The sequence below is a fragment of the Mobula hypostoma genome, chromosome 6, assembly GCF_963921235.1.
Source record: "Mobula hypostoma chromosome 6, sMobHyp1.1, whole genome shotgun sequence".
NCBI lineage: Eukaryota > Metazoa > Chordata > Chondrichthyes > Myliobatiformes > Myliobatidae > Mobula > Mobula hypostoma.
The window spans coordinates 191027427-191054698 of NC_086102.1; the positions used below are offsets into that span (position 1 = coordinate 191027427).

General features: G+C 41.8%; 1 protein-coding gene across 7 annotated transcripts in view; it reads right to left on the bottom strand.

Annotated features, from left to right (window-relative positions):
- nckap5l (NCK-associated protein 5-like) overlaps positions 1-27272 on the bottom strand; it is an 890431-nt gene that overhangs the window by 694700 nt on the left and 168459 nt on the right. For all 7 annotated transcript variants that reach the window (XM_063052487.1, XM_063052484.1, XM_063052488.1 and 4 more), the window contains one exon: positions 13423-13496. In XM_063052487.1, the coding sequence (XP_062908557.1) occupies positions 13423-13496 (74 nt within the window). The remainder of the gene's footprint in view (positions 1-13422; positions 13497-27272) is intronic.

Below are 27272 nucleotides of genomic sequence, written 5' to 3' on the forward strand. Positions count from 1 at the left end.
GCATGCCAGTGTTCCTGACTCCAGATTTCCTGGTGTGACATAATTCACATTGTTTGTTTGTGTGCAAGGGGTTGGACACACGATCTCTGTGTTTCCTGATCTAGTTGGAACAAAAAACAAGCCTCCTGGCCAATGCTGCAGACTAGAAAATGGAGAGGAGAGATTTCCCTCAAAATTCCAATGCCTGAAATTGTTTATTTTGTTCGTTTACACAATTGCTGATTGTCTGAAGCAGCCTCTTTAAAATGTTACTCTGTTTATAAAATAGAAATATGGCTGACCTCCAACTGTCCCATGTTTTTTCTCCCTGCTGCACAACTGATTTTTCACAATTCCTGGATTTGTAAACACACATAGTTATCCTCCTCCAGTGCACTAAACTTCAATTATTTGTTGCATATTTATGCTTAAGCCTCTTCCTCCTTTATCTAGGCCTTCCTCTAGCTCAGGGGTTACCAACCATTTTTATACCATGGAGCCTTACCACTAACCGAGGGGTCAATGAACCCTAGTTTGGGAACCTCTGTTCCAGCTGTTACTTCCCCATTTATTTTTGTCCTATATTTTTTCAGCCATCCCTAAACTCCTTCTTTGCTACCATGCATTTCCCTCCTTTTGGAAAGAAAACAGATCACCTGTGCCTTTTAAAGGCAGCCTTCTCGGAAGGTTTCAATATTACCTCCTCCTGAGGCACTCGCCATTTTGCTCCCAACAACCATGCTACTGAGTCAGTCACTGTGTGTGAATCTTGTCATTTCTAAGTTGCCGTGCCTAGTGCTGACCTCCAAGCAGTTGTCATCACATTTTGATGATCGCATTCTTGTGTGGGAGTATTATTGGTTGTAATATCACCCATCCACCAACACAATATAAAGTAATGGACGTGTAGTGACCCCAATTCCAACACTCAATTCAATTGAAGTCAAATGGAAACAGATTTTAAAAGCAGTGTGTAATGTTCAGCCAGTACCTTTCTTCATGTTCATTCCTATCACCAGAGGCAGATTTCAAGGAAAATATTTGCTTGACAGAAGAAAATCCAGCAAGTGGTATTGACAGAATTGCTTCCATCAATTTTTCTCAATACAAACAGGAATAACTCAGCATTCATGTAATTTTCATTTCCTGATGCAGATGCTAGAATCTCATCACACATACACAAGCACCTTGCCTAGCAATCCAGATGCATTTTGAACAATTAGAATGCGAACAAAATTAGTGTCAAATCAAGCCGGATGGAGGGGTGGAGATACATTTCTACCAAAGGAACTGTAAGGTGCTCTTTCCCTGCGTCAAACTGCAGGTCACCCTTGGGCAAGGTGTAGCACTGGCTTAGCCCCCGATCAGGGTCACGTGAAGCCATGGGAGCAGCTGGTGCATATCACAAGTCCTGGTTATGTGACCACTGACACCAGGTAGACAATCTCTGAAGAGTATTGATAATGGCTGGGTCACCTGTCTTGTATAGATCTGCCTAGAAGAAGGCAAAGGCAAACCACTTCCGTAGAGAAATTTGCCAAGAACCCCCCCCCCCCCCATCATGGTCATGGAAAGTCCATGAATGCCTACATCATACAACACAGCACATGATGATAATGATGGTTAAAACATAGAAACATAGAAAACCTATAGCACAATGCAGGCCCTTTGGCCAGTAAAGCTGTGCCGAACATGTCCTTACCTTAGAAATTACCTAGGGTTACCCATAGCCCTCCATTCTTCTGAGCTCCATGTACCTGTCCAGGAGTCTCTTAAAAGACCTTATCGTATCCGCCTCCACCACCGTTGCCGGCAGCCCATTCCACACACTCACCACTCTCTGTGTAAAAAACCTACCCCTGACATCTCCTCTGTACCTACTTCCAAGCACCTTAACACTGTGCTCTCTCATGTTAGCCATTTCGGCCCTGTGAAAAAGCCTCTGACTATCCACACGATCAATGCCCCTCATCATCTTATACACCTCTATCAGGTCACCTCTCGTCCTCTGTCACTCTAAGGAAAAAAAGGCCGAGTTCACTCAACCTATTCTCATAAGGCATGCTCCCCAATCCAGGCAACATCCTTGTTAATCTCCTCTGTTAAATGAGGTAATGATGGCATTTTAGAGAGGGAGAGGGAGATGTGTCACATACAGTGCAGCAAGACTGAGAACCTGCTGTTTTGCTGCTGTGCTTGGAACCTTAGTATTGACAACCATAGAGAAAGCTGCAGACCAGGGAGATATGTACCCCAGGCTACTGTGGGAGGTGAGGGAGAAGATTGCTGAGCCTTTGCATCATTAATTGGGATGGGAGAAGTTCCAGAGGATTGGAGGGTTGCAGAAGTTGTTCCCTTATTCAAGAAAGAGAATAGAGATAGCCCAGGAAATTATAGACCAGTAAGTCTTACTTCAATGGTTGGTAAATTGATGGAGAAGATCCTGAGAAGCAGGATTTATGAGGTATAATATGATTAGGAATAGTCAGCATGGCTTTGTCAAGAGCAGGTCATGCCTTATGAGCCTGGTAGAATTTTTTGAGGATGTGACTAAACACATTGATAAAGGTAGAGCAGTAGATGTAGTGTATATGAATTTCAGCAAGCCATTTCATAAGTTACCCCATGCAAGGCTTATTGAGAAAGTAAGGAGACATGGGATCCAAGGGGACCTTGTTTTGTGGATCCAGAATTGGCTTGGCCACAGAAGACAAAGTGAGGTTGTAGATGGATCATATTCTGCATGGAGGTCGGTAACCAATGGTGTACCTCAGGGATCTGTTCTGGGACACATTCTCTTTGTGATTTTTACAAATGACCTGGATGAGGAAGGGGAGGGATGGGTTAGTAAGTTCGCTGATGACACAAAGGTTGGGGGTGTTGTGGATAGTGTGGAGGGCTGTCAGAGGTTACAGCGGGACATTGATAGGATGCAAAACTGGGCTGAGAAGTGGCAGATGGAGTTCAACCCAGATAAGTGTGAGGTGTTCATTTTGGTAGATCAAATATGACGGCAGAATATAGTATTAATGGTAACACTCTTGGCAGTGTGGAGGATCAGAGGGATCTTGGGGTCTGTGTCCAAAGGACACTCAAAGCTACTGTGTAGGTTGATTGTGTGGTTAAGAAGGCATATGGTGCGTTGGCCTTCATCAACTATGGGATTGAGTTCAAGAGCTGAGAGGTAATGTTGCAGCTATATAGGACCCTGGTCAGACCCCACTTAGAGTACTGTACTCAGTTCTGGTCACCTTACTACAGAAAGGATGTGGAAACCATAGAAAGGGTGCAGAAGAGATTTACAAGGATGTTGCCTGGATTGGGGGGCATGCCTTATGAGATTAGGTTGAGTGAACTCAGCCTTTTCTCCTTGGAGTGACGGAGGATGAGAGGTGACCTGATAGAGATGTATAAGATGATGAGAGGCATTGATCATGTGATAGCCAGAGGTTCTTTCCCAGGACTGAAATGGCTAACACGAGAGGGCACAGTTTTAAGGTGCTTGGAATTAGGTACAGAGGAGATGTCAGGGGTAAGTTTTTTTATGCAGAGAGTGGTGGGTGTGTGGAATGGACTGCCGTTGACTGTGGTGGAGGCTGATACAATAGGGTCTTTTAAGAGACTCTTGGATAGGTACATGGAGCTTAGAAAAATAGAGGGCTATGGGTAACCCTTGGTAACTTCTAAACTAAGGATAACTTTGGCATAGCATTGTGGGCCGAAGAGCCTGTATTGTGCTGTAGGTTTTCTATGTTTCTAAGCTACTGATAAGGGGGTGAATCAATTTTCTAAGCCTCTCAAATGTACATGAATTCTTTGAGGATGAAACAAAATTATCTCATGCTGCCTGAGTTTTCAGGAAGCACTGCAAAATGATGACCCTTCTGGTTCCTTTCCTCCTTCCCTTTCTCCTATGTACTTCCCAGGGGACCCCTTCTCCTTCCCTTTCTCCTTTCGTCCACTCTCCTCTCCTATCAGTTTTTTCCTCTCCATCCCTTGACCTTTTGCAATCATCTGGCTTCACCTATCACCTTCCAGCTGGCCTCCTTCGCCTTCCCAACCTTTTTGTTCCAGCACCTTTCCCCTTCTGTCCCAGTCATGAAGAAGGGTTTTGGCCCAAAACGTTGACTGTTTATTCGTTTCCATAGATCCTGCCTGGATTTCCAGCATCTGCAGAATTTCTCATGTCAATAACAATACCTGTTCTGGGCACCTGTGTTTCATGTAGGTTCACCCAGACCAGGAGTTCCCAACCCTTTTTATGTCATGAACCCCTGCCATTAACCAAGGGGTCCATGGATGCCAGTTTGGGAACCTCTGACCCAAACAAACCCAATGTTTGATACACTGTAACGTGAAGATAACCATCATGAGCACATTTTGCAGCAAACAGGGAAAATGTGGCAGTATCGTACACTAGGATTAGTGTACTTTGAAATGAAGATCTCTGCATGAGATACCATCCACCTTACCCGCACCTCTCATCATTTTATAAACTTTGATGCAGTCACCCCCTCATTCTCTGGCACTCTAGGGAATAAAGATCCAGTGTGGCCAACCTCTCATAACTCAAGCCCCCCAGTCCAGGCAGCATCCTTGGAAGTCTCCTCTGCTCGCTCTCCAGCTTGACAACCTTTCTCCGATAAAAGGTGACCAAGGCTATACGTAATACTCCAAGTGTGGTGTCACCAACAACATACATACCTGCAACTCAGTATGACTTATCGTTAAACTTGGTGCCCTTACTGATGAAGGACAGCATGCTAAATGTCTTCTTCACCACCTCGTCTGCTTCTGGGACCACTTTCAGTGAATTGTGCACTTGTGTATTCATAAGACATAGCAGAGGCATACACTTCTCTTCCTTCACACACTACAAGATCAGGCATTCTGCTGGATCCTTCCACAGCCATTCCTCTATCCATGCCAGTATCTTCCTTGTAATGCCATTGGAAATTACCTTGCAGTTTCTTAACTCAACCCACAAGGATTCAACATCTTCTGATCCTATGTCACATCTTTCCTGTGATTTAGAAACATAGAAAACCTACAGCACAATATGGGCACTTTGGCCCACAAAGCTGTGCCAAACATGTCCTTACCTTAGATATTACCTAGAGTTACCTATATTCCCCATAGTCCTCTATTTTTCTAAGCTCCATGTACCTATCCAGGAGTCTCTTAAAAGACCCTATCGTATCCGTCTCCAACACCGCCGCCGGCAGCCCATCCCACACACTCACCACTCTGCGTAAAAAACCAACCCCTGACATCTCCTCTGTGCCTACTTCCAAGCACCAAGATCTGATGCCATTCTCTACCAGCAGAACTACGCCACTCCCCTCTTCCTACCTTCCTTTCCCTCTGATACAACATGTAACCTTGGACATTCAGCTCGCAACTACAACCATCCTTCAGCCACAATTCAGTGATGGCCACAACATCATTGGTGGCAAGAACAGGAAAGCAGACTACTATCTGAATGGTGTAAAGTTAGGAAAAAGCGAAGTATAACGAGATCTAGGTGTCCTTGTTCATCAGTCACTGAAAGTAAACATGCAGGTACAGCAGGCAGTGAAGAAAGCTAATGGCATGCTGGCCTTCATGACAAGGGGAATTGAGTATAGGAGCAAAGAGGTCCTTCTGCAGCTGTACAGGGCCCTGGTGAGACCACACCTGGAGTACTGTGTACCGTTTTGGTCTCCAAATTTGAGGAAGGACATTCTAGCTATTGAGGGAGTGCAGCGTAGGTTCAAGAGGTTAATTCCCGGGATGGCGGGACTGTCATATGTTGAAAGATTGGAGCGACTGGAGTTGTATACACTGGAATTTAGAAGGATGAGAGGGGATCTGATTGAAACGTATAAGATTATTAAGGGATTGGACACGTTAGAGGCAGGAAACATGTTCCCGATGTTGGGGGAGTCCAGAACCAGAGGCCACAGTTTAAGAATAAGGGGTAGACAATTTAGAACGGAGTTGAGGAAAAACTTTTTCACACAGAGGGTTGTGGATCTGTGGAATGCTCTGCCTCAGAAGGCAGTGGAGGCCAATTCTCTGGATTCTTTCAAGAAAGAGTTAGATAGAGCTCTTAAAGATACCGGAGTGAAGGGATATGGGGATGAGGCAGGAAAAGGGTACTGATTGTGGATGATCAGCCATGATCACAGTGAATGGCAGTGCTGGCTTGAAGGGCTGAATGGCCTACTCCTGCACCTATTGTCTATTGTCTATCATATCTAACAATCTGTAATAGTGCAACAAGATCATCCACCTTATTTCTTATACTCCGTGCATTGAGATTTGACACTTTGAGTGTTGTATTTGCTATCCTTTTTTGATTCTGCATCCCTAATACTCATTCTGCAATTATGTCCTAACATCTGCTTGCCCTTCCTGACAGTCTGACTGCATGCTATCTTTGCTTTTTTTACCATCTGTTCTATCCTGAGTCCCTAAATTTCAGTTTCCACCTGCTGCCAATCAAGTTTAAGCTCTCCCCAACAGCTCTAACAAACCTGCCCATGAGAATAAATTCTATTTATATTTTCTATATATGCCTCGAAATAAATGACAATATTGCACTTTCCTTCTTTACTACAGACTAAACCTGTAAATTAACCTTCCGGGAGTCTTGCACAAGGTCTCCCAAGTCCCTCTGCACCTCTGATGTTTGAACCTTCTCCCCATTTAGATACTAGTCTGCACTATTGTTCCTTTTACCAAAATGCATGATCATGCATTTCCCAGCACTGTATTCCATCTGTTACTTTTTTGTACTTTCTTTCAATTTGTCTAAGTCGTGCTGCAATAGCATTGCTTCCTCAGCACTACCTACCCCTCCACCTATCTTCATATCATCTGCAAACTTTGCCACAAAGCCATCAGTTCCATTATCTAAATTACTGACAAACAATGTGAAAAGTAGCGGTCCCAATACTGACCCCTGAGGAACACCACTAGTCTCCGGCTAACCAATAAGAAAATACTTTTTTTTATTCCCACTCGCTGCCTCCTGCCTGTCAGCCATTCCTCTACCCATACCAGTATCCTCTTTGTAATGCCATTGGATATTACCTTGTTCAGCAGCCTGATGTGTGGCACCTTACCAAACACCTTCTGAAAATCCAGGTAAATGACATTGGAAGAACTCTAACAGGCAACATTTACTTTCAGAAAAACCATGCGGACTTTGACTTATTTTATCATTAGTCTCCAAGTACCCCAAAACCTCATCCTTAATAATAGACTCCAACACATTCACAACCACAGAGTTTAGGCTAACTAGCCTATAATTTCCTTTGTTTTGGCTTCCTCCTTTCTTAAAGAGTGGAGGAACATTCTCGGGACCACGCCAGAATCAAGTGACTCTCGAAAGATCATGACCAATGCATCCATTATCTCTTCAACAACCTCTCTCAGGACTCTGTGATGTAGTCCGTCTGGTTCAGGTGACTTATCCAACATAAGACCTTTGAGTTTGGCCAGCACTTTTTCTTTCGTAATAGTAATGGTACTCACTCCTGCTCCTTGACACAGACCTCTGGCACACTGCTAGTGTCTTCCACAGTGAAGACAAGTGCAAAGTACCCATTAAGTTCATCTGTCATTTCTCTGACCCCATTACTTCCTCACTAGCATCATTTTCCAGTGGTCCAATACCAACTCTCACCTCCCTTTTACTATTACATAACTAAAAAAACTTTTAGTGTCCTGCTTTATATTATTGGCTCGTCTGTACACAGCCATTCACTTCTTTGCAATATATTCCATCTGTGATTTCTTTTCAAACTTTCCCAACCTGTCAAAGTCCTTCTGCAGACCCCCTGCTTCCTCAGCACTGTCTGCTCCTCCACCCATCACTGTATCTTCCACAAACTTAAAATAAAGGTACATAAGTCATCTGGACCAGAGGAACTGTACCCTAGGATTCTGAAAGAGGTAGCATTAGAGATTGTGGTGGCATTAGAAATGATCTTTCAAAAATCATTGGATTCTGGCATGGTGCCAGAGGACAGGAAGATTGCAAATGTCACTCTACTCTTTAAGAAAGGAGGAAGGCAGCAGAAAGGAAATTATAGACCAGTTAGCCTGACCTCAGTGGTTGGGAAGATGTTAGAGTCAATTGTTAAGGATGGAGTACTTGGTGACACAGGACAAGAAGTCAGCATGGTTTCCTTCAGAGAAAATCCTGCCTGACGAACCTGTTGGAATTCTTTGAAGAGATTACAAGTATGATAGTAGGATGCAGTTGATGTTATATATTCAGACTTTCAGAAGGCCTTTGACAAGATGCCACACATGAGGCTGCTTACCAAGTTAAGAGCCCATGGTATTACAGGAAAGAATCTTGTATAGATAAAGCAGTGGATGACTGGCAGGAGGCAAAAAATAGGAATAAAGAGAACCTTCTCTGGCTGACTGCCAGTGACTAGTGGTGTTCCGCAGGGGTCAGTGCTGGGACCACTTCTTTTTATGCTGTATATAAATGATTTAGATGATGGAATAGATGGCTATGTTGCCAAGTTTGCAGATGATACAAAGATTGGTGGAGGGGCAGGCAATTTTGAGGAAATAGGTAGGATACAGAAGGACTTAGACAGATTAGGAAAATGGGCAAGAAAGTGGCAAATAAAATACAATGCTGGAAAATGCACAGTTGTGCACTTTGGTGGGAGAAATAAATGTGCGGACTATTTTATAAACGGTTGAAAATCCAGGAATCTGAGATGCCGAGGGACTTGGGAGCCCTTGTGCAGAACATCCTGAAGGTTAACTTGCAGGTTGAGTCAGTGGTGAGGAAGGCAAATGCCAAGAGGTCTAAAATACAAGAGCAGGGATGTGATGCTGAGGCTATATAGGACATTGGTGAGGCCTCACCTTGAGTATTCTGAACAGTTTTAGGCTCCTCACACCACAAACAAAGTCCATAGAACATAGAACAGCACAGTAATGTATAGGCACTTTGACCCACGATGTTTACTGACCTTTTAACCTACTTCAAGATCAATCTAACACTTTCCTCACACATAGACCTCCACTTTTTGTTTATTCATGTGTCTAAGGGTCTCTTAATTGTCCCTAATGTGTCGGCCTCTACCCCCACCCTCAGCAGAGCATTCCATGCACTCACCACACTCCGGGTAAAAAACCTACCCCTGATATCCCCCCTCAGCTTTCCTCCCATCACCTTTCAGAAAGTCCTCTCATATTAGACAATGCTACCCTGAGGGAAAAGGCACAGGCTGTCCACTCTATCTATACCTCTTATTATCTGGTACTCCTCTATCCCTAATTCATCACTAATACTAAACTTAGCATTTGAATTTCCATCCATTCAGTTCAGATTATTTAGGCCATAAGACATAGGAGCAGAATTAGGCTGTTTGCCCCCACAATGTCATCATGGCTGATCCATGTTTCTTCTCAGCCAAGATCTCTTGCCTTCTCCCTGTATCTTCGCCATTCTCTAATATAAATGCATAAACCATTAAATAATGGTTAACATGGGAGCTGTGTAGCTTCAGTTGTAGTGAGAAGTAGGCCTCAAGCCTCAGGCTCCGTGTGCCTGCTGCTACGGACCAGGTGAGAGACACGAAGTTGCTACGGCATGGTTGGGCTCAGCTGGGGCCTGGTATCGCCCATCAGTGCTGCCCTCCCCTGTTCAAGCAGCGGAATGACACGCTGGATTGTGCGTGTCTGTACACTACCGGGACACAGTACCATCAATTGCTGGACATTGTCATTCAGGGTCTTGAACTATATATAATTTCTTTTATGAGTGAATATGCTTCTTTGCTCAGTATTTTGAATTATATTACTTGCTATTTTTGAATGCTTGCTTGCTATTGTGAATATTTTGCACTTTGGCCCCAGAGAAACACTGTCTCATTCAGCAGTATTTATGTACTGTTTGAATGATAATTAAATTAATTTGATTTGATTTGAATCTCTTTCCAACAAATTAAAAGAAAATTAGTTTAATTCACAACACTAATTGGAATTTTCTTTTTATCCTACACATGGAAGTGACTATTGTGACTATTTAAAACAGGCCTGGGAAAATAAAGATCCAAGCAAACGTAGCCTTCCAGGGGTTACAGTTGAAAACACGATCACTGTTGCCCAGAATCTATAAATATTTCTTTTTCCTTTGGGCTTTTCTTGACATATCTCTGTGGGAAAACATTTTTTAAAAAACTCCCAAGGATGCTAATGTCACAGAGGACCTTGGATAAGCTTCACTTTACCTAGATATACAACATCCTTTCCAATTTCAATTTACATTTATTATACTGAATATGCCATCTAAAAGGATCAAAGCTTTATTGAAATACCTTCAGCAGACGGAACTTCACAGGAAGAAAATTTAAAAAATAGGTTTTGTTGAAAAATAAATTTGGAATTTTTTATTTTATATGCGGCATCACATGGACGTTTTCTACCTGTATTTTTGAGTTCTGTCTGGTTGTTAGAAATCCATATGGGTTTCTATTATGTATTTGAAACTAACTGTTCAAGATTTGTGCCCTCGGTTTTATTAGCCGGCTCAAAGTAAACTCAACCCTATCGTTCAATGTCAGGTTCAATGACCAATGACCGAAAGGGTTGCAACCATCAGCCAACCACAAATCCTCAGAATAATAACGTCTGGGAAATACTAAGGGCTAATTTATCAAGACATCTGTCAGGCTACAGACACTCCAGTGTTTTCCCATGTTCCTCAGAGGCCTTCAGCTATATATCTCCTTTTCTGTGTTTATTAAATGCTCGTAAGCAGTTTTACATGGATGCTCTGAAAGAGAGATTATTCTTTGGAGAGCTGAGATGTGAACAAGAAAACCCAAGTGAAGGCTGTATAACACAGTCTTTGTTTCAGGCTGAAAATAAAACCATCCTGTTAAAAATATTATTGCAACAAAGGATCAAAAGCCATTAGAGCCAAACATTGAATGACAAATTGTTCCAAACAAAGCATTAAATTAAACAACAAAATGTTTCTCATATCCTCAAGTCTCAAAATAACCAGAAAAGATGTTGGATATATCAACTACATTCTGTAAACTATTATCGTTTCAAATTAAATGCTTGATGTTGGTACCCAAATCTCTCCATTTGTGTTTAGAAAATATGCTTTCTATGAATAAGCATTTTAATTATAAATACCTGATACATACATATGTCTGAGATTGATTTGCCTTAAAAATGGCAAAATTTGAAGTGACATTTGGGAATACATTCGAATTGTTTCATACATGACTGTTTTGCCAAGATTGGGATTACTGTTCGCCTTTTATGTATTATGACAATATTTTATTCCTATCATATAAGACCATAAGAAACAGTGGCAGAATTAGGCCATTTGGCCCATTGAGTCTGCTGTGATATAATTCTGTCTAAATTGAATTGTCTTTGACATGTTCTCTGCATGGTAAGAGATTCCCAGGCTGCTCATGCCTGACTGTCATTCAAAGTAAAATCACTTGGACCAAATCAGATCTACAAACAAGAATGGTAGCTGAACTAAGATTATAAACCGCAGAGTAAATTACTTGAAATGCTACAAAACATCTAATTTGCAAATTACATACTTTAAATAGATTGTCTGCAATTCACAAATTATTTCAGTTGTCAAATCCTTTTGCAAATTAAGCCCATTTGTCAAAATCACTTGTGAGTCAATAATGAAGGAAACATTTAAAAATAATCAACAAATGAATGAAGGAAAACAATTGTCTCTTTTCAAGAGATCTAATAGAGGAGTTGCATATTAGAAGATATTTATACATAGTCCTGTTGAAAGCTGTAGGGGACAATGTATAATGATATAAATTTATGGGTAAAATTGGACAGCTTTGTCAGAATGATCGGCAGATTAGACTCTATTGTGTTTGGAGGGCAAACAGAAATACTCGAATAATCAAAAATCCCAACAAACTAAACAAACGGAAAGCCCCAGTTTTCCCATTCCATTGGCGGCATTAAGGATGCAACCTGTGTGAGCAGCTGTGATGGAAATCATCAAAACTCCTGTTGTAGCTTGTTACAGCTGAAATCCACAGGTACAGCCACGGACAATACAGTAAGTGACATCATTTTAAGGCAATTAAAAAATCTATCAACAATGTACTACTGCCACAAAGACAACAGATTTCAGGACTTGTACCAATGAGATTAAACCTAATTCTGGATAAAGTATTCCCCAAGCATAGAAACATAGAAAATAGGTGCAGGAGTAGGCCATTCAACCCTTCGAGCCTGCACCGCCATTCAGTATGATCATGGCTGATCATCCAACTCAGAACCCTGTACCAGCCTTCCCTCCATACCCGCTGATCCTTTTAGCCACAAGGGCCATATCCAACTCCCTCTTAAATATAGCCAATGAACTGGCCTCAACTGTTTCCTGTGGCAGAGAGTTCCACAGATTCACCACTCTCTGTGTGAAGAAGTTTTTCCTAATCTCAGTCCTAAAAGGCTTCCCCCTTATCCTCAAACTGTGACCCCTCGTTCTGGACTTCCCCAACATTGGGAACAATCTTCCTGCATCTAGCCTGTCCAATCCCTTTAGGATTTTATACATTTCAATCAGATCCCCCCTCAATCTTCTAAATTCCAGCGAGTATAAGCCTAGTCGATCCAGTCTTTCATCATATGAAAGTCCTGCCATCATATGAACTGGGCACTGTTCACATCCCTATTTTAGACACCTGTAACAAACACCCTCTTACTACCTTCCAAATTGTCCACATTGTAATTCTCCCTTCCAGCCTCTTGGCCCCCCCCACCTCTCGTTAAAGTCTGCCTTTAGTCGCCCGTCTTCCAATTCCAACTATCACCACTTCCCACCTGACTCAATCTGTCTTCCTATAGATGCTGCCTGGCCTGCTGCGTTCACCAGCAACTTTGATGTGTGTTGCTTCAATCTGTCTTTTACCCATTTTGCCTCTTTGTACTCCAATCACCTACCTCTCTGCCTCACTCTTCCTCCATCTCCTCTTTATACTGGTTTTCACACCCTCTGATATCTAACTCCAGTAAATGACTCATTCTTTCCTTCATCTTTCTTGCCTCTTTGATCTCCAAACACCTACTGCTCTCTGCCTCACTCTTCCCCCATCTCCTCTTTATATTGGTTTTCCAACATCTGCCCTGATGAAGGGGGTTGACTTTCTTACCATCTCCAGCCGGGTGGGGTGGAGATATGTCTCTACCAAAGGAGGTATAAGGCGCTTCTTCTGTCCGCTAGCCTGCAGATCACTGCTTAGCTCTCGCTGCCCCCCTGCCCCCCTGCCCCATGAAGCCATGGGAATGGGTGGTCGATGCACTCTCCATTGACTTCTTTACCCTCTTCAGATGCTGCCTAACCTGTTAAATTTCGTCAATAGATTGCTTGTTGCCATAGATGAATAATTTATGAAGGAATATTCATACGGTACTTGCCTCTGAACCTTCCTGCGGGATTCTTCCAATTGCTGCAGCAAGTCTTGTACATATTTATTTGTATCCATGTCATCCTGAGGTAAGATCAAAATAAACTTTCCTTAGAACAATGAAAGCTTTATATTAACACAGCATTGTTATATGATCCTGATTCAAAGCTGTTCCTCTTGGTAAATTTCAGTTGTACTTTTTGAATTTGACAGTTCAAAGTTTATTATGAATATGCAAAATACCGCTTGCCATCCTGCAGGGGAACACTCCCTGACAGTAATCAGAGTTCAAAGTGAACCATGTCATTTTTCACATAAATTGGTGTTCTGATCTGTGACAGACACAAATATGCTAAATTCTTATCAGCAATTAATGACTTCCACAATAGTGAAAGGTAGAACATGCTTGATAATACAATAATACTAAACTGTGATACACTACAAGCTCAATATGATATGATCATGCAATATATAATCATAAACAAGCTACTTTATCCGAACTCCTTAACTGGTTAGCACCTTTTCAAAACAGCAAAATAAATTGCCAGTACCATTTAATTATGTAGCATAATTCTCTATGCTAATTAATAATGTTAATTTATATAAAAACATGATAAATGAAACTGTGTTAATCCACGCGGAGCTCATACGACTAACAATACTTGAGTGTTCACACCAGTTGAATGCCCAAGTTGCTGCGATCTTTCATTGATTCTATTACAGTTGTTACTCTACTATGGACTTATTAAGTATGCACACAAGAAAATGAATCTCAGGGTTGTATATCAAAGTTCAAAGTTCAAAGCAAAGTTTATATCAGAGTAACAACATGTCACCACATACAACCCTGCGGTTCTTTTTCCTGTGGGCATACTTAGCAAATTTACAGAACAGTAACTGTAAACAGGATCAATGAGCAACAAATTGTGCAATAAGTAAATAAGTAAATAGCAATAAGGAATGAATATGAAATAACAAGAAATGAAAGAGCATGAAATATCAAGATAAAGAGTCCTTAAAGTGAGACCATTGGCTGTGGGAACACCAGAAATAGAATGAGTGTAGTTATCCCCTCTTGTTCAAGAGTCTGACAGTTGAGGGGTAGTAACTGTTCTTTAATCTGGTGGTGAGTCCTGAGGAACTTGTGCATTCGACCTGATGGCAGCAGCGAGAACAGAGCATGGCCTGGGTGGTGAGGATCTTTGATGATGGATACTGTCTTTCTATGGCAATGTTTCATGTAGATATGCTCAGTGGTTGGTAGAGTTTAAACCTCACTCACTAAATTGGATTTTTTTCCATTCTATTTATTTTAAATTCATAAGTTGTTTCGTTTTGGGTCTGTAATTTCTGTATCAACAATTTGCAAACAAAAAAACTGTGTCTTAAACCATTATCAGAAGGGTTAATTGTTAATATGTCAGACAAATGCCCAACAAGACAAACACTGATGCTAATTCACCACCATTATATACAGTCATTCACCTTTCCAGAAGGACATGGTGATTGACAATGTATTTTGAGACAATATAAAAGGACTCCAGTTACATCATTCATGCATTGGTGCCAACCACTGAGAAGTCACAGAGGAATGAATCATGCTTCCTCTTCCTCAAGGCAAAATGCACGCTCTCCCTCTTGATAGCGTTTAATCCTTTATCAAAATTTTACTCGATTCTTTCCCTCTCACCAGGTTTGGTTTTATTTCTTTTTAAGCCTTTCTTATTTATTTTCAGATACCTATTTCTGACAAGGTGAGTACTTACTCCCTATTGTCAGGGGCACTCTGGGCATCACTTGCTCACTTCAGAGAGTAATTAGGAAACAGTTCGATCAAACATCAGAAAACGGGAAGAAATGAGATCTAATTGACTGACTGTGGAATAATTGCTGTGGTGCCAGACAGGATGGTTTGAATATCTCAGAAACTGCTGGTGTCCTGGGATTTTTATGCACAACAGCCTCCAGAGTTTACAGGGAATCGTCTGTAAAGCAAAAAAAAGACATCCCGTAAGTGGCAGTTCTGTAGGCAAAAATGCCCTGTTAGTGAAAGAGGCCAGAGGAGAATGGGCAAGTAGGTTCAAGCTGACAGGAAGGCGATGGTGACTCAAATAACCACATTTTACAAAAATACTGTGCAGAAAAGCATCTCTGAACACACTGCACATTGAACCTTGAAGCTGAAAACCACGAACATACACTCAATGGCCACTTTATTAGGTAGGAGAGTTGCCACTGAGAATCTCATTTATTATCACTGTCACAAATGAGGTGGATTTTATTATTTTAAGAAGGCAGTAGAGCGCAAAGACGTAAAATGACTATACAGTGGCATGCAAAAGTTTGGGCACCCTGGTCAAAATTTCTGTTACTGTGAATAGCTGAGCGAGTAAAAGATGACCTGATTTCCAAAAGGCATAAAGTTAAAGATGACACATTTCTTTAATATTTTAATCATGATTACTTTTTTATTTCCATCTTTTACAGTTTCAAAACAACAAAAAAAGAAAAAGGGCCTGAAGGAAAAGTTTGGGCACCCTGCATGGTCAGTACTTAGTAACACCCCCTTTGGCAAGTATCACAGCTTGTAAATGCTTTTTGTAGCCAGCTAAGAGTCTTTCGATTCTTGTTTGGGGGACTTTCACCCATTCTTCCTTGCAAAAGGCTTCTGGTTCTGTGAGATTCTTGGGCCATCTTGCATGCACTGCTCTTTTGAGGTCTATCCACAGATTTTCGATGATGTTTAGGTCAGGGGACTGTGAGGGCCATGGCAAAACCTTCAGCTTGCGCCTCTTGAAGTAGTCCATTGTGGATTTTGAGGTGTTTTTAGGATCATTATACTGTTGTAGAAGCTATCCTCTTTTCATCTACAGCTTTTTTACAGATGGTGTGACATTTGCTTCCAGAATTTGCTGGAATTTAATTCAATTCATTCTTCCCTCGACCAGTAAAATGTTCCCTGTGCTACTAGCTGCAACACAAGCCCAAAGCATGATCGATCGAGCCCCGTGCTTAACAGTTGGAGAGGTGTTCTTTTCATGAAATTCTGTATCCTTTTTTCTCCAAACATACCTTTGCTCATTGCAGCCAAAAAGTTCTATTTTAACTTCATCAGTCCACAGGACTTGCTTCCAAAATGCATCAGGCTTGTTTAGATGTTCCTTTGCAGACTTCTGATGCTAAATTTTGTGGTGAGGGCGCAGGAAAGGTTTTCTTCTGATGACTCTTCCATGAAGGTCATATTTGTGCAGGTGTCGCTGCACAGTAGAACAGTGCACCACCACTCCAGAGTCTGCTAAATCTTCCTGAAGGTCTTTTGCAGTCAAATAGGGGTTTTGATTTGCCTTTCTTGCAATCCTACGAGCAGTTCTCTCGGAAAGTTTTCTTGGTCTTCCAGACCTCAACTTGACCTCCACCATTCCTGTTAACTGCCATTTCTTAATTACATTACAAACTGAGGAAACAGCTACCTGAAAACACTTTGCTATCTTCTTATAGCCTTCTCCTGCTTTGTGGGCATCATTTATTTTAATTTTCAGAATGCTAGGCAGTTGCTTAGAGGAGCCCATGGCTGCTGATTGTTGGGACAAGGTTTGATGGGTCAGTGTATTTATAAGGCTTTGAAATTTGTATCACCTGGCCTTTCCTAATGATGACTGTGAACAAGCCATAGCCCGAACAAGCTAATTAAGGTCTGAGACCTTAGTAAAAGTTATCTGAGAGCTCAAATCTCTTGGGGTGCCCAAACTTTTGCATAGTGCTCCTTTCCTTTTTTTTACTCTAAAATTGTACAAAACAAAAATAATACACGAATCTTGCTTAAAATGTTGAAAAAATGTTTCATCTTTAACTTTATGACTTTTGGAGACCAGTTCATCTTTTACTCACTTAACTATTTACAGTAACAGAAATTTTGACCAGTGGTGCCCAAACTTTTGCATACCACTGTGTATATATAGTATGATAAAACGCCCCCTAAACACCCTTGCTCATTTAAAGAATTCATTATGGGTTGTATGTATAATACATGAATTGTATACATGATGATGCTACCATGCGTACCTTGTTTAAAGTAAACTTGAAGATGGGCTCACATTTCTGACTCCTGTGTCTTCCTTTGAATTATTTTAATGTTTTGACATAATGACCATTGTTAAGTTAGAAACATTTTCTCTGAATTATTGGTCCAGGATCTTGATTTTCAGACTCTATACTGGTTCTCAATATCAAATTTAATGCTGATATAACCAATATACAACATGTACATGCCATGTAGATTGATTGAAAAGAGAGGTGTGGATCCTAACTCAAAACCTACCTGTTTGACACCAACTTTTGAAATTCATCAGACGTTAATACAGTTAATTTACAACAGATGTGGTTGCTCTGATAAGCAGTGGAATTGAATTTAGGAGCCGAGAGGAAATGCTGCGGCTATATCGGACCCTGGTCAGACCCCACTTGGAGTACTGTGCTCATTTCCGGTCACCTCACTACAGGAAGGATGTGGAAACCATAGAAAGGGTGCAGAGGAGATTTACAAGGATGTTGCCTGGATTGGGGAGCATGCCTTATGAGAATAGATTGAGTGAACTCAGCCTTTTCTCCTTGGAGCAACGGAGGATGAGAGGTGACCTGATAGAGGTGTATAAGATGATGAAAGGCATTAATCATGTGGATAGTCAGAGGCTTTTTCCCAGGGCTGAAATGGTTGCCACAAGAGGACACAGGTTTAAGGTGCTGAAGTGTAGGTACAGAGGAGATGTCAGGGGTAAGTTTTTTTTATGCGGACAGTGGTGAGTGCGTGGAATGGGCTGCCGGCAACAGTGGTGGAGGCAGATATGATAGTCTCTTTTAAGAGACTTTTGGATAGGTATATAGAGCTTAGTAAAATAGAAGGTTATGAGTAAGCCTAGTAATTTCTAAGGTAGGGACATGTTCGGCACAACTCTATGGTCCGAAGGGCCTGTATTGTGCTGTAGGTTTTCTATGTTTCTATGTTTTTTAGTTGTGAAAAATGATAACAATTTGGTATGAGCTGGGAGGAGTAGACATGTGAAAAGTCAGCTTAAGTATGACTTCTGGCTAGGCTTCATGCATTTCTGAACTACTTTACACACATCTTAATGCTCCCATCCTTGAATAGCCTCTTTCACCTGCTCCTTCCTCCATATCAGCCGTTTTCTTCCAATTTCTTCTTCCTTCCACCATCAAACTTTTCCAACTGCATTAGAGTCATAGACATAGTCATACTTTACTGATCCCGGGGGAAACTGGTTTTCGTTACAGTTGCTCCATAAATAATAAATAGCAATAGAACCATAAATAGTTAAATAGTAATATGTAAATTATGCCAGTAGATTATGAAATAAATCCAGGACCAGCCTATCGGCTCAGGGTGTCTGACCCTCCAAGGGAGGAGTTGTAAAGTTTGATGGCCACAGGCAGGAATGACTTCCTATGGTGCTCAGTGCTGCATCTCGGTGGAATGAGTCTCTGGCTGAATGTACCCCTGTGCCCACCCAGTACATTATGTAGTGGATGGGAGACATTGACCAAGATGGCATGCAACTTAGACAGCATCCTCTTTTCAGACACCACCGTGAGAGAGTCCAGTTCCATCCCCACAACATCACTGGCCTTACGAATGAGTTTGTTGATTCTGTTGGTGTCTGCTACCCTCAGCCTGCTGCCCCAGCACACAACAGCAAACATGATAGCACTGGCCACCACAGACACGTAGAACATCCTCAGCATCGTCCGGCAGATGTTAAAGGACCTCAGTCTCCTCAGGAAATAGAGACGGCTCTGACCCTTCTTGTAGACAACCTCATTGTTCTTTGACCAGGCCAGTTTATTGTCAATTCGTATCCCCAGGTATTTGTAATCCTCCACCATGTCCACACTGACCCCCTGGATGGAAACAGGGGTCACCGGTACCTTAGCTCTCCTCAGGTCTACCACCAGCTCCTTAGCCTTTTTCACATTAAGCTGCAGATAATTCTGCTCACACCATGTGATAAAGTTTCCTACCGTAGCCCTGTACTCAGCCTCATCTCCTCATCAGATAATCAGCTCATCAGCAGATTATCTGCTCCATCACCCTGATTAAAACCATCTCCTCCACCAGGAGCTAGCCCGTGCTTTCCATTTGCAACTAAAGGCCTCAGACCAGTCATCAGTTCTTGTAGCTCGATGTATCTTTGATTTGATTTTGATTTGATAGAGGTAAACACAATTATGAGGGTTATAGATAGGGTAAACGCAAGCCGGCTTTTTCCACTGAGGTTGGGTGGAACTACAAAGTTTAAGGGGAACATACGGGCAAACTTCTTCATTCAGAGGGTTGTGAGAGTGCAGAATGAGCTGCCAGCACAAATGGTCCATGAGAGCTTGATTACAACGTTTAAGAGAAGTTCGGATAGATACATGGATGGTAGGTGTATGGAGAGCTATGGTCCCAGTGCAGGTTGATGGGAGTAGGCATTTCAAATGGTTCAGCATGGACTAAATGGGGCTGAAGGTCTTTCTTCTGCATTGTACTTTTCTATGACTCTATAGTAGTAGTAGTAGTCATACTTTATTGATCCCGGGGGAAATTGGTTATCATTACAGTTGCACCATATGAACATAAACTTCAAAACTTTATGAGAAATACATGAAAATAGATTCTGCAAATCTTGATTTCTCAATAGTTAGTCAGAATCAGAATCAGTTTTTTTAGCACTAACATATGTTGTGAAATCTGTTGTTTTGTGGCAGCTGTACAGTGGAAAACAAAAAAATCTATAAGCTACAATAACGAAACAGTGAAAAGGAGAAATCATGAGGTAATTTTCATGGGTTCATGGGCTGTTCAGAAACCTGATGGTGGAGGGGAAGAAGCTGTTCCTAAAACGCTGAGTGTGGCTTTGCAGGCTCCTGCACCTCCAGCTATTTGGCACCTTTGAAAGAACCTTGTCTAGCTCTTTGCAACGAAACTATACAAATGACTAATTCAAAATAAACTGTGGTTTTCAGTCCTCAGGCTGGCATTAATGTAAGGCTGTAAATTACACTTAGACATCAACTTCTCATTCACCAGACACCATCTGCAAGTCAAGCAAAACTTTAATGATGCAAATTGTACCTCCACATTGTGAAATCATTGAATGAGACAGATACTGTATCCATGTTAATTACTGACTTTGTGTTTAATGAAGAATGCTACTAATTGTTCTACAACAAGCCAGTTAAAGAGAGAGTAAACAGTGAACAAGAATAACAGAAGTATAAAGCATGGAACCATCTGTTACTGGAAATGAAGGTTACTAATTATTATCATCTTGTTGAAAATACATCATTAAAATGGAAGTAAATTCTCTTGGGTAGAAATATGGAAACTTTGCACATTTTGATGGATATCACATTAAAAATTATAGGCCTTTACTGATCTGGCGAAGACTCATTGCAAGTTTCCTTTCAAATTCTCCGTTCTTGCACATGTGACCAAGTTTTCTTCCTTGAGTGAGAAAACAACTGAAAGCTAAAGGCTCTCAGGACCACCCCCCACCAGCCCTCCCCAAATCCCGTTGATGACGACAGCTATTTATCCAAGTCTTTTCTTTAGGGTTTCCAGACCCTTTAATGGCATGAATGTTTCTCTCAACAGGTGTTGTAGCCACCCCTCCTGATGAAACATCATACTGTCGGTTATTTTTCTCAAATACAGTTCTTTTGTCATCATAATGTCCATAAGTAGTTAAAACAAAGATATATTTCATGATTATGCACTCTCTTTGAGTAAACTATTGACGTTTCAGGCCGAGACCCTTCATCAGGAATGATGAAGGTTCCCGGCCTGAAACACTGACTGTTTATTGATTTCCATAGACGCTGCCTGATCTGCTGAGTTCCTCCTGCATTTTGTACGTGTTGCTTTGGATTTCCAGCATCAGCAGATTTCCTTGTGTTTGTGATTTACTATTATTCTATCTTTATTCTTTATATACATGCTATCAGTCTATGCATATAAGCTAATCTTATGTATCAATTGCTTTCTTATTGTGTTCTTTATGCTGCAGTGTATCTGGAGTAATAATAACTCTGTTCTCCTTTACACGTGTACTATGAATGCCAGTAAAGAGTCTTGAATCTTGAATTCTTTTAGGACTAGGTTGGGCTGTTGTTGGCATTGCCAGTACTAATTGACCATCTTGATACAGAAACATAGAACCATAGAAAATAGGTGCAGGAGTAGGCCATTCGGCCCTTCGAGCCTGCACCGCCATTCAGTATGATCATGGCTGATCATCCAACTCAGAACCCTGTACCAGCCTTCCCTCCATACCTTCTGATCCCTTTAGCCACAAGGGACATATCTAACTCCCTCTTAAATATAGCCAATGAACTGGCCTCAACTGTTTCCTGTGGCAGAGAATTCCACAGATTCACCACTCTCTGTGTGAAGAAGTTTTTCCTAATCTCGGTCCTAAAAGGCTTCCCCTTTATCCTCAAACTGTGACCCCTCGTTCTGGACTTCCCCAACATCGGGAACAATCTTCCTGCATCTAGCCTGTCCAATCCCTTTAGGATTTTATACGTTTCAATAAGATCCCCCCTCAATCTTCTAAATTCCAGAGAGTATAAGCCTAGCCGATCCAGTCTTTCATCATATAAAAGTCCTACCATCCCAGGAATCAATCTGGTGAACCTTCTTTGTACTCTCTCTATGGCAAGAATGTCTTTCCTCAGATTAGGGGACCAAAACTGCACACAATACTGCAGATGTGGTGCTCACATTTATCCACATTAAATTGCATCTGCCATGAATTTGCCCACTCACCTAACCTATCCAAGTCACCCTGCATCCTCTTAGCATCCTCCTCACAGCTAACACTGCCACCCAGCTTCGTGTCATCCGCAGACTTGGAGATGCTGCATTTAATTCTCTCGTCTAAGTCATTAATATATATTGTAAACAACTGGGGTCCCAGCACTGAGCCTTGCGGTACCCCACTAGTCACTGCCTGCCATTCTGAAAAGATCCCGTTTATTCCCACTCTTTGCTTCCTGTCTGCCAACCAATTCTCTATCCACATCAATACCACACCCCCAATACCGTGTGCTTTAAGTTTGCACACTAATCTCCTGTGTGGGACCTTGTTAAAAGCCTTTTGAAAATCCAAATATACCACATCCACTGGTTCTCCCCTATCCACTCTACTAGTTACATCCTCAAAAAATTCTATGAGATTCGTCAGACATGATTTTCCTTTCACAAATCCATGCTGACTTTGTCCGATCATTTCACCGCTTTCCAAATGTGCTGTTATCACATCCTTGATAACTGACTCTAGCAGTTTCCCCACCACCGACGTTAGGCTAACCGGTCTATAATTCCCTGGTTTCTCTCTCCCTCTTTTCTTAAAAAGCAGGGTTACATTAGCGACCCTCAAATCCTCAGGAATTACTCCAGAATCTAAAGAGTTTTGAAAAATTATCACTAATGCATCCACTATTTCTTGGGCTACTTCCTTAAGCACCTGGGATGCAGACCATCTGGCCCTGGGGATTTATCTGCCTTTAATCCCTTCAATTTACCTAACACCACTTCCCTACCAACATGCATTTCCCTCAGTTCCTCCATCTCACTAAACCCTTGATCCCCTACTATTTCCGGAAGATTATTTATGTCCTCCTTAGTGAAGACAGAACCAAAGTAATTATTCAATTGGTCTGCCATGTCCCTGTTCCCCATGATCAAGTCACCTGTTTCTGACTGTAAGGGACCTACATTTGTTTTAACCAATCTTTTTCTTTTCACATGTCTATAAAAGCTTTTACAGTCAGTTTTTATGTTCCCTGTCAGCTTTCTCTCATAACCTTTTTTCGCTTTCAGCAAAAATGATGAAACAATGTACAGGGAAGAGGTCAAACACCTAGAGAGCTGGTGCAGGCATAACAACCTGATGCTTAATGTCACCAAAACCAAGGAGATGATTGTCAATTTCAGACGGTCTCAGCCTGAGCACACTCCCCTCAGCATCAGCGGCTCCACAGTGGAGAGAGTGGAAAACATCAAGTTCCTTGGGGTGCAGATCTCGGACAATCTCACCTGGTCCAGGAACACCACTGGGATTGTGAAATGGGCCCAGCAGAGATTGCACTTTCAGAGGAAGCTTAAACAAGCATCACTCCCCACTAACATCTTAACTACATTCTACAGAGGTGTGGTTGAGAGCATGCTGACCTTTTGCATCACAACCTGGTACTCCAGCTGCAGTGCTGTTGACAAAAAAGCCTTGCAGAGGGTGGTTAGGGGAGCAGAGAAAATTATTGGGGTCTCCCTACCTTCTGTCCAAGACCTCTTTCAGAGTCAATGCCTCCAGAAGACACGGTACATCATTAAAGACCCCTCACACCCTCTCCATGAACTGTTTGTTCTTCTGCCATCAGACAAACATTACAGGAGCATCAAAACTAAAACCGCAAGGCTTCTAAACAGCTTCCTCCCACAGGCAGTCAGACTGCTAAATAGTTGCTCTACCTGACTCTGCTTTGGACACCTTTAACTTGCACTGGATACTTATAACTTGATTTTAACTGACATGTGGCTGTTGTGTTTTACTATTTATTGTTATGTTTATTATTTAGTGTTGCCTTTGTTATGTTACGTTTGCACTGCTCCTGAGAAACGCTGTCTCATTCTGCCCTGCAGAGCTGATGTACGGTTAGAATGACAATAAAATTTTTTGAATCTTGAATCTTTCCTAATTAAGCCCTTTGTCCTCCTCTGCTAGACTCTGAATTTCTCCCAGTCCTCAGGTGAGCCGCTTTTTCTGGCTAATTTGTATGTTTCTTCTTTGGAATTGATACTATTCCTAATTTCCCTTGTCAACCACAGGTGCACTACCATCCCTGGTTTATTCTTTTGCCAAACTGGGATGAACAATTGTTGTAGTTCATCCATGCGATCTTTAAATGCTTGCCATTGCATATCCACCATCAACCCTTTAAGTGTCATTTTCCAGTCTATCTTAACTAATTCACGTCTCATACCTTCAAAGTTACCCTTCTTTAAGTTCAGAACCTTTGTTTCTGAATTAACTATGTCACTCTCCATCTTAATGAAGAATTCCACCATATTATGGTCACTCTTACCCAAGAGGCCTCTCACAACAAGATTGCTAATTAACCCTTCCTCAATGCTCAATACCCAGTCTAGAATAGCCTGCTCTCTAGTTGGTTCCTCGACATGTTGGTTCAAAAAACCATCCCGCATACATTCCAAGAAATCCTCTTCCTCAGCACCCTTACCAATTTGGTTCACCCAATCTATATGTAGATTGAAGTCACCCATTATAACTGCTGTTCCTTTATTGCACACATTTCTAATTTCCTGTTTAATATCATCCCCAACCTCACTACTATTGTTAGGTGGCCTGTACACAACTCCCACCAGCGTTTTCTGCCCCTTAGTGTTACGCAGCTCTACCCATATCGATTCCACATCCTCCCGGCTAACGTCCTTCCTTTCTATTGCGTTAATCTCCTCTCTAACCAGCAATGTTACCCTACCTCCTTTTCTTTCATGTCTATCCCTCCTTAATATTAAATATCCCTGAATGTTGAGCTTCCATCCTTGGTCACCCTGGAGCCATGTCTCTGTGATCCCAACTATATCATAATCATTAATAACAATCTGCACTTTCAATTCATCCACCTTATTACGAATGCTCCTTGCATTGACACACAAAGCCTTCAGGCTCACTTTTACAACACTCTTAGCCCTTATACAATTATGTTGAAAAGTGGACCTTTTTGATTTTTGCCCTGGATTTGCTGGCCTGCCACTTTTACTTTTCACCTTAAAACTTTTTGCTTCTACCCTCATTTTACACCCCTCTGTCTCTCTGCACTGGTTCCCATCCCCCTGACACATTAGTTTACATGATGCATGTGGTGAAGGTACTCCCAAAGCATAGTTGAAGGGAATTTAGGGAAGCTTCCAACTGTATCTTTTACCTACATTTTCTTAACTAGAAAAGGCTAAGAGCCTGGAATGTGCTGTCAAAATAAATCAGGGCATTGTACGAATGGTTCACACCAAAGGTGTGCTGTGCAGGTGGAACGTGAGTGGTAGTAATCGTATCTGGCAGGGAATCAATCAGTATATTTCACTATCTCTCAATGAGGAGAAACTAGCAAATTATACTGAACAACAAGACTTTTGCGCTCAGAATAGTTTGGGTGTATCTTAAGGATTTTGGGCTGCTGATCATGAAAATCACTATGAAATTTCCCTGTCACGCACTATGTTTCAAGATCACCATTTGTTATTTTAACTTATAATTCCAGTCAGGATAACTGATGCCAAGATCAAGGAAAGCATTTTTATTGGTTCACAAATTAAACATGTCATCAATGACAGATAATTTGAAGAACCTCTAGTGGGACTGGAGAAAATCACATGGAAGGCTTTCAAGGATGTTATTTAACATTTTCTTGACAACAACAGATCTCCAAAATACATGCAGCTGCTTGACAGAACATGCTTCAAGCGCACAAAACCACAAAATGCACCATGTCACAAAAGATTCATTTTCTGCATTCTCATTTAGACTACTTCCCTGCAAATCTTGGTGCTATTAGTGACAAACATAGTGAAAAGTTTCACCAGGATATTGGAGAACAAATATCAGGGCAACTGGAATCCAGTCACCTTCACCTCTCATCCTCCATCTCTGGAAAGGGAAAAGCCCTTAGCTCTCTCAACCTATCCTCATGAGACCTGGTCTGTAATCTGGGCAGCATCCTGGTAACACACACAAAATGCTGGTGGAACGCAGCAGGCCAGGCAGCATCTCTAGGAAGAGGTACAGTCGACGTTTCAGGCCGAGACCCTTCGTCAGGACCAACTAAAGAAGAGATAGTAAGAGATTTGAAAGTGGCCTTCTATATATTGGTGAGACCCGTCGCAGAATGGGAGACTGTTTTGCTGAACATCTACGCTCTGTCCACCAGAGAAAGCAGGATCTCCCAGTGGCCACACATTTTAATTCCACATCCCATTCCCATTCTGATAAGTCTATCCACGGCCTCCTCTACTGTCAAGATGAGGCCACACTCAGGTTGGAGGAACAGCACCTTATATTCCGTCTGGGTAGCCTCCAACCTGATGGCATGAACATTGACTTCTCTGACTTCCATTAATGCCCCACCTCCCCTTCGTACCCCACCCATTATTTATTTATTTATTTATCTATCTATCTATTAATTTTTTTCCCTTTTTTCTCTCTTTGTTCCTCTCACAATCACTCCTTGCCTGCTCTCCATCTTCCTCTGGTGCTCCCCTCCCACTTTCTTTCTCCCCAGGCGTCCCATCCCATGATCCTCTCATATCCCTTTTGCCAATCAACTTTCCAGCTCTTAGCTTTATCCCTCCCCCTTCTCCTATCATTTTGGATCTCCCCCCCCACCCACTTTCAAATCTTTTACTATCTCTTCTTTCAGTTAGTCCTGATGAAGGGTCTTGGCCCGAAACTTTGACTGTGCTTCTTCCTATGGATGCTGCCTGGCCTGCTGCGTTCCACCAGCATTTTGTGTGCGTTGCTTGAATTTCCAGCATCTGCAGATTTCCTCGTGTTAGCATCCTGGTAAATCTTTTCTGCACTCTCACGAAAGCTTCCACATCATTCCAAATGAGATGACCAGAACTGAACACAATATTCCAAGTGTGGTCTAACATTACTTTCGTACACTCAATCCCCCAACACACAAGTTTGCCAACTTGGTTCCACTTCGACTGACCATCAACAGGCAAGTAGCTCTGATACCAGATCAAGTGTCCCCAGCCTTCCTTATGGCATGGACCCCTAC